Source organism: Myotis brandtii, unplaced genomic scaffold, assembly GCF_000412655.1.
Source record: "Myotis brandtii unplaced genomic scaffold, ASM41265v1 scaffold420, whole genome shotgun sequence".
NCBI lineage: Eukaryota > Metazoa > Chordata > Mammalia > Chiroptera > Vespertilionidae > Myotis > Myotis brandtii.
The window spans coordinates 2,109,200-2,117,229 of NW_005366109.1; the positions used below are offsets into that span (position 1 = coordinate 2,109,200).

Here is an 8,030-nt window from a genome sequence, read left to right on the forward strand (position 1 = left end):
GGGGTATGTCTGCTTTTCTCATTATCATATCTCAAGCACCTATCAGAGCACTGGCATTCAATGAACAAAAGCTAACTTTAAATTGAGCTGAGATTTTGCTGTAATAAATTAATCAGGCAAAAATGGAAAAAAAATTAATAGTAAGGCCTCCATTACTTAATAATATCTCATAGATATTAAAGTTACTTTCATCGTATCAGAATTAATAACTGAATTCTGAAGTGGGAAATCTGCTGAGGAATCATTAATTGCTTAAAATCTTAAGTTTGGAAAACACTATTGCTTTAAAACTAGAGTCCTCTTACTCCTCAGTGTGATCCATTTAAAGGTTTTTAATGGTTTCCTTTGCTCAATTTAAATGAACCCAAACTCTAACTCTGTACCGGAAGGAGAAGGAACACTGAAAGCAAACCTATTACCACTATTTACAGTTTCTCACCAGAGGCCCACGGGCAGAGGCACTGCTTTCTCTAAACAGGAAGCCACCACGCAGCCAGCGAGTCTGGATTCCGCTTCCAGGGCTCCCCTCTGTACACACTCGAGAATTTTTTCCGGCTGACTTCATCATTAATAACTATTTATCAAATCTGCCCATATTGACTAGGTGAAATCCCTCCCCACACGTCACCAGGACTTTGTCTTCTCTCGTCTTCCTTCACTGAGTCGGGGCAGGATCAATGAGGAGAGTGGAGGATGGAGATGGGCAATGGGCTCTATCTCTGAAGAGTAGCTGTTGTAAAGATTTTTTTTTTTTTGCAATACTATTAATGACCAAAAAAGCAAAACAAAACAGAAAGAAAAAACCAAAATTCAACTTAAACTTCCCAGGGGAAAAAAATGCCAGAACTATGAAAAGACTTACAGAGAACATTTACTTTTAGTGTACAGTCCCATGGACCTGATCATCACAGTCAGCTCCCCAGTGCCTCTATAGTGCTCTTAAACCATCTCTCAAAATCAGGACACAAACAGGTCTCCTCTCCAGTATGTAATTTTTATAATTGCATCAGATACACAGTGAGTATCTTTCAGGGAATTTCACCAAAACCAAAGAGAAGTTCAAAGATAAAACTGCAGCAGATCAGGGAAAACAGGTAGAACTGCGCTGTCACAGGACTAGCCTGCAAGCCGTCCTTAGTCTGGGGCACCTGAACAATCCCACAGGTCCACGGCCAAGGGCTAGGAGGGCCAAGGCGTGCAGCAGAGCTGCTCCTATCTCCCTTCCAGGGGTCTAAGCTGTAACTCGCGCTCTAACTGCTCTGCAGTCAGGGTGCCCTGGATGGCTTCGCAGCCCGGGTTGAACACAGAGTAGGCGCTTTTCTCTCCCTCCTTCTTCTCCCCGGGACCTCGTGTCCCGACATACATCCAATAGAACAAGGACAGGACAAAATAAGCCAGGCCAAATTCCAGTTCCACAAACAGTCCCAGCAGGATCAACCAGAGAAGAACCTTCAAGAAGGTGATGCTGGTCAGGAAGGACTGGTCCCGCGGCAACGGTGGGGGAACGGCTGTCCTCCGTGGGGGCTGTGGCGTGCTGCTCCCAGGCTGAGCGGCTTCCTAGGACACAAACAAGCAAAGGTAAACATAAAGGGTAATGAGGCTGAGAGGATGGAAACCAATCTGGAGAGGCAGCTCTCATTGTCCCCGGAAGGCTTCTGGCTCATTGATTTCTATTTCCTTGCTCTGCTCTCTAAAACAATCATCTCCCAAAGAGCTCTTGTGCCCTGCTCCGACGGGCCCCAAACCGGTCAGCACTTACTGAGATGACCCGATGAAAACCCTACAGCACGCAGATGGGTTCCCTTTGTGGGAGGCACTTCCTCAGAGGAGTCTGCTGCTAACAAGAGCTAATGTGCGCCCCACACAAAAGCTCCCCAGTCATTGGTAATGCAATAGCCACGCGTATGGTTCACACAGAATCGATATGGTTGTTGATTTGATTAGATGAGCTAAAGTTTTGAGTGACATGATTCTAAAATGAGGACTACACCAAAAACAGGAAAGAAAACCCCCTCTACATATTAAAAAATAAAAATGGCTGTTTCAGCTACAACCTTTCCATCCTATACATACCCAGGCCAAGGCAGTGCCTCCTAAGTGGACTCTCGCCTCCTATCTCTTCCCTCCCCACGCCATCCTGTGTACATACAGTTGCTAAATGAATCTCCTAAAACACCCATCAACCTCCTGTTCACAAGCCTTCAACAAATTTTTATTGCCTAGAGGTTAAAATTTAAACTCTTTGGGCTGCAATCCAAGGCCTTCCATTTATTCAACAGATAGAAATGCCAATACACAGGCTGCTGTGCTGGTGCTAACGGGAGACACAGGGATTTAGGCCATTTTAGGGAGCTGGGTCTCTACTCCAGTATTTTTTCCAAATCTCTTTGGGTTTGACCTAGAATAAAAGATACATTTTATACTGTGACCCAGCATGCATGTATATGTATATGTATATGTATGTATGTATGTATGTGTGTATGTGTATGTGTATGTATATGTAACAGAAAAAAAGTTTCACAAATCAACAAATATCTTCACATCATATGAAGCTGTTATTTTCTATTCTATTTTTTTATTTTAACAGAGGACTAGATTTCTCTAAATTGATGTCACCACTCACTAAAGGGTCATGACTTACCATTTGAAAAATAGTCTAAAAAATTTCCTGCACAGCACAACCTGCAACTGTATAAATGAACCCTCTACTCCAGTTCCACTGGTCTCACTGCCAAGGCCATTGCCCGTCTGGCCTGGAATCGCCTCTGGTCCTCTCCACGCCTCGGCTCCTTGCCTTCCTTCCAGGCAGGCATGACTGGTGCGCTGTGCATGCCTCGACCTTCTCCACCACCGAGAAGGTGCCCTCAGCCTTCCGAGCACCGGCTGGCTCTTTCTCACTGAGAACCAAACTGTTCAGCTAGTGTCTCTTTAATTTATTTATTTTAGTAAGTTAAACTCACAAATAAAACAGAAACAGACACAGATACAGAGAACAGACTGACAGCTGTCAGGGGCTGGGTGGAAAAGGTGAGGGAATAAGCAAAGAAAAAAAACTCATGGACACAGGCAGCAGTGTGGTGATTTCACTGAGGGAAAGGGCGGTGGGGGAGGGAGGAGAGGGTAAAAGGGAGGAACTGGTGATAGAAGGAGACTGGACTTGGGGTGGTGGACACACAATACAATAATACACAGATGACTATTAAAAATAAATTGTCTCAAAAAAATAATAAACCCGAGGTAAAATAATACTGAAGTATCTTTTTTTTATCCTTACCTGAGGATATGATTATTGATTTTAGAGAGAGGGGAAAAGAGAGAAATAGAGAGAGAGAGAGAGAGAGAGAGAGAAATATCCATGTGAGAGAGAAACATCAATTGGTTGCTTCCCATACTCGCCCTGACCGGGGATCAAACTCGTAACCTTTTGGGTGTAGGGGACGGCGCTCCAACTAACTGAGCCACCTGGCCAGGGCTGAAGTGTCCTTTTAATATAGGTCACCTGTATCCCTAGATTGTCACCATGAAGACTGCCATATATTATCCTTGGTTGTCTCCAGAGCCAAACAGCACCCACACATAGGTTCTCAATCCACAGAAGAACTTTTAGTTCATTTCTTCAGTTATATCTCCTCTTCTTCACTTCATTTTATTTTTTTAGGATGTTCTTTTTTTTTTTCTTCACTTCATTTTAAAAGGGATCACAACTCTATTTGGTCTCAATAAAATACACAGATCACCCTGGCCAGGTGGCTCAGTTGGTTGGAGCATCATCCTGTACACTGAAAGGTCACCGGTTCAATTCCCAGTTAGGGCACATACCTGAGTTGTGGGTTCGGTCCTGGTTGGGGCACGTGCAAGAGGCAGCCAAAAGAAGTTTCTCTCTCACATTTCTCTTTCTCTCTCTCTCTCTCTCTCTCTCTCTCTCTCTCCCCTCCTTCCTTTCTCTCTAAAAATCAATAAAAACATGTCCTCGGGTGAGGATTGAAAAAAAATACAGATAATCTGATCTATATTGCTTCAGAAATTCTATTTTGTTAGAACCTTCTTTTTTTAGCATCAATACTGTAATTACCTTTTCAGTAAAGGCCCTTAACATATCATCAGCAAACACCCCACCCCAACAGACATTTATTAAATAGAAAAAGGTCCCTCTCTGATTTGACAGTGTACACAGTAGGGAAATCCCTCAGGTCTTAGTGGGAACTAATATAATCAATTTATATTTAAGACTGCCAGGCAGAGAATGGGCTGCGAGGGTAGACGTAGGGAAATTGTTAGTAGCAGGAGGCCCAGGAAGAGAGGAACAGGCAGGGATTAAGGTGGTGACCCAGATGTCAGAGAGAAATGATGGACTGATGGATACAGAATACATTTTGAATGTGTATGACTTGAAATTCATAGCAAACTGAATTTATTTTACTATTGAGGGAGTATAAAAATAATGCTTGCACCATCATTTATTTATTGAGTGCCTTCAAAATGCCTGATCTCCTGTAATCCAGGCAGGCACTGGTATTCCCAATTTACTGGTAAGGGATCACTGAGACGGTAAGTAACTCCCCTCAAGTCACACACCAGGTGATAGGCAGAGATGAGGCTGGTCTAGGATCTGAGAATGGTCTCCCTCCAAAGCCTTGTTACTTCCTTAGGAGCCTTTGTGGGGGATGGTAAAGGGGAGGGTAAAGAGCTAGAAGAAGGTGGGGAAGATTAAACGAACTGGCAAAGGGACAAAGAAAGGAGAGGAGGGATATGGGACGTCCTCAGCCTCGCTTGGCCTTTGTTCCAGTTCCAGGGCACCTTCTGTTGTGTGGCAGTGGGAGGGTTTGTGGTCTCACAGCACATGTAGGCACAGTTTAGGGAAGATGCTTCCATTCCCCAATACCAAGCTGCTTCTCACCTCCAGGCCTCTACACTTGTACTAGTATTTCCCTCTGAGACGAATGCCCCTGTCCCCTCCCGTCACCTGGCTGGCTCCCTCTGCTCCTATAAACCTCAGCAAAAACGTCACATGTGGCCTGGCCTTGTCCCTAGGTTTCTGCAAGAGTGGCTCCTTCTTATGAAATGCCACCTCCTGGTGAGGTCCTGCCTGCCTACCCAATTTAAAGTAGCACTCTGCCCCCCTCACCCCAGTTCACTACCAGTGTTTGCTCCTCATTCCCCTTTCATAGCATTCACCATTCTCTTCTTTCATTGTCTCCTCTCCAAAAGCTGGTTCTGTGAGAGCAGCATTTTGTGTGTCGCTTTCACAGTGTCCCCCCAGATTGAGGGCAGTAGCTGGAACACAGTGGGCACATGACAGGATTTTGCTGAGTGGTGGTGAGGGAAAGGAAGACACAACAAGGTGACTGCTGGATTTGAGGGGCTGATGCAAAGACTGTGCTTAGCCAGGTGACTCCAAAGGAAAAGCACATTTGAGCAGTGGGCCAACCTGAGCCAAGGGTTGGAGGTGAGGAGTTGCAAGCCAGGTGTGGGCAGTAGGCCCTGGACTAGATGGTGCCCTGTGGCTGGTGGGGGATATGCCTGGGAGAGAGGCAGGGAGTTTCTACAGGATTAAAAAAAGTTACAAGCTTTTGTCCTATTGTGGCAGAAGCTTGTCACAGAAAGGAAGAAATTTGAGAGTGGGGGAAGGAGGATGTGTTCGCTTCCTTATCAATGACTACTGAAAATTACAAATAGAAGGCTTAAGATATCTGACATGCCACTGTGTGCCACCAAAATTATTAGGCAGAGATGGGTTATAAATTAGAAAAAAAATGTAATGAGAATTGTCACACCAGAGCAACCCCAGGAATGATAAGTGAGTGCATGAAAATGAGCTTAGGACAGAAACAGCTTCATTAATAAGAACCAACTGCAGGTCCAGCATTTCCTCTCATCCTGCGGTCAGGCCACCAGCTTTTGGGTTTTTAACAGCAGAAGCTTTCTCCAAGTTCAGATTCTCTGGGTCCAACTCAGTGATCTCATATTCCTCTGATAATGAGACATACAGTCAGAAACTCATTGTGTGGATTAGACATCGTTTTTTAACTGCAGGGAGAAAAAAGGGTAGGGGAAGTGGATTCTAAAATCTTAATTGTGCTCAGGGAGTTCTAATTGACAATAAAGTTACCCTGAGACAAACTGTATGCAAGAAAATGGATTGTTTGAACCCTACAGCACCTTTTCTGGGAGTCAGTTAGAACCCTGCCTGTCATGGAGAACATATCAAACTTAAGTAACAATTCATGATTTTTTAAAAAAATTCCCTAAAACCAGATGTTGTGGCCCTAGCTGGATTGGCTCAGTGGATAGAGCATCGGCCTGCAGACTGAAGGGTCCCGGGTTCAATTCCAGTGAGGGGCACGAACCTCGGTTGCAGGTTCCTCCCCGGCTCAGGCCTTGGTTGAGGCTCAAGCAGGAGGCAACCAATCAATGTGTTTCTCTCACATCGATATTTCTCTGTCTTTCCCTCTCTCTAAAAACCAATGGAAAAATATCCTCGGGTGAGGATTGAAAGAAAACCCAACCAGATGTTGTGCAATAATAAATGAACGTAATATAACAAAAAATTAAGGGAGTAAGGTACACTTCTGCTCCGGAACATTTTAAATTTCAAAAGGAATTTTTGGCTCTTATTACACATCTGAGGTACAAAGGCCATGCCACAGATGGTCTCAAAGCACTGATTTTTCCCTTGCTGTTTTGTCCTGTATTCCCCCTTAGATAATCCAATCTCATGTGCAACTCACCTGGCCACTTTATTCATGAGTGAAAACTAGAGAAAGATACAGGGATGTGAATTAAGTTCATGTGCAGAATAAGAGCTACCAAAAGGATTAAAGGGTGAGAACGCTATCATACTAAATACTGTTTTCACCTTCAACATTCAGCATTGAACACTTTGCTAGTCTAGTTCAACGGCAGCACACAAGGGCATGCCACCTCTGGCAGTTACAGCCACCACACTTTGGCAAGTTTTGTATTCAAACGTGGGTTACTGGCTGCAGGTGATTCAGGTGCGAAATCAAATGAAGCCTTAATTGCTGCCACTTTTTAATCAGCATCTAATTAGACCTTTCACCCTCCATTAGCGGAGGGCTATGGCTCAACACGGTTGTGGAGAGGTTTCTGAGAGCCACAGGGTGTCACAACAATAACTCAACTCCTTGTTAATAACTCAAGGGCAGAGGAGCTTTCTTCCAGGACCCCAGACCAGAGGCTTTCAATGACTTTCAACAGACTTTCAATGGGGAGGACGAGAGGTGGCGGCAAGAATTTTTTCAATGCAATACCTGACTACTTAGGGGCACTGACCTCTTTCCCCTTAGATTGTAAAATTTAAAAAATGACAACAGCCAACACAACAACAGCCCATCTGTTGTGAATGAATCAAAATTACACCTTTTTTTTTGTCAGATCGGCAAAAACATGTTTTTTGGTGTACCACAGAAGTTTAGTAATTGTGTGCCATGAGGTGAAAAAGATTGAAAATCGCTGTCCTAGACCTTCGCTTCCCACCTGGAATCAGGAGCTGCAGGAAAGAAGTTGTCAAATCCACTTATCACTGGGGTGACAAAGTGACCAAGGCCCAGCCCGGGAGCAGGTGGGAGGTGCCTGAAGCCCCGCCCCCTCCAGCGAAGGCTCCGGCGAAACCAGAGGAGGCGTGGCCTGTGGGCCAGGGCGTGTGGGCGGGGCCGCTCCTCCACCCTGAGTCTGCTCCTCACGGGGGCGGGGCCTGAAGGCCACCACGTGATGGGGGGGCGGAGCCTCAGCCGGAGTTTCCAGAGGAGCCACGACAGCGGCCCCGAAGCCAGGTCCCGTGCGAGGCCTCCCTCCTCTCACCTGAGCGAGGCCGGGCTGGGCCGGGGCACTCGCGGGCCTCGGTCTCCACACCAGGAACCGTCTTAGCCAGCCTGGGGCTGACTTTGGAGTGGCAGTTGCTTCCGCCTTCTCTCCCGAGGTTTGTGCGCTCTGCCTGCAAGTGCTGGGTTCGGCCGCCAGCCCGGCCCGTTTCCGGGCCTCTCGGAACTCGGCTAACCGCTGTTCCATGG

General features: G+C 45.8%; 1 protein-coding gene across 1 annotated transcript; it reads right to left on the reverse strand.

Moving 5' to 3' along the window:
- Positions 1 to 978: 978 nt before the first annotated feature.
- SAYSD1 (SAYSVFN motif domain containing 1) lies at positions 979 to 8,028 on the reverse strand. Its single transcript, XM_005873779.2, has 2 exons — positions 7,822 to 8,028; positions 979 to 1,557 (listed from the first exon to the last, which is right to left on the reverse strand). The coding sequence occupies exons 1-2, from the start codon at positions 8,026 to 8,028 to the stop codon at positions 1,213 to 1,215; spliced, it is 552 nt and encodes a 183-aa protein (XP_005873841.1). The 3' UTR covers positions 979 to 1,212.
- Positions 8,029 to 8,030: the final 2 nt, after the last annotated feature.

Coding starts and splice junctions, on each gene's coding strand:
- SAYSD1 (XM_005873779.2), bottom strand. CDS start 8,028: ATGGAACAGCGGTTAGCCGAGTTCCGAGAGGCCCGGAAACGGGCCGGG. Junction 1,558..7,821: donor CCCAGCCCGGCCTCGCTCAG/GTGAGAGGAGGG, acceptor TTTGTGTCCTAG/GAAGCCGCTCAGCCTGGGAG.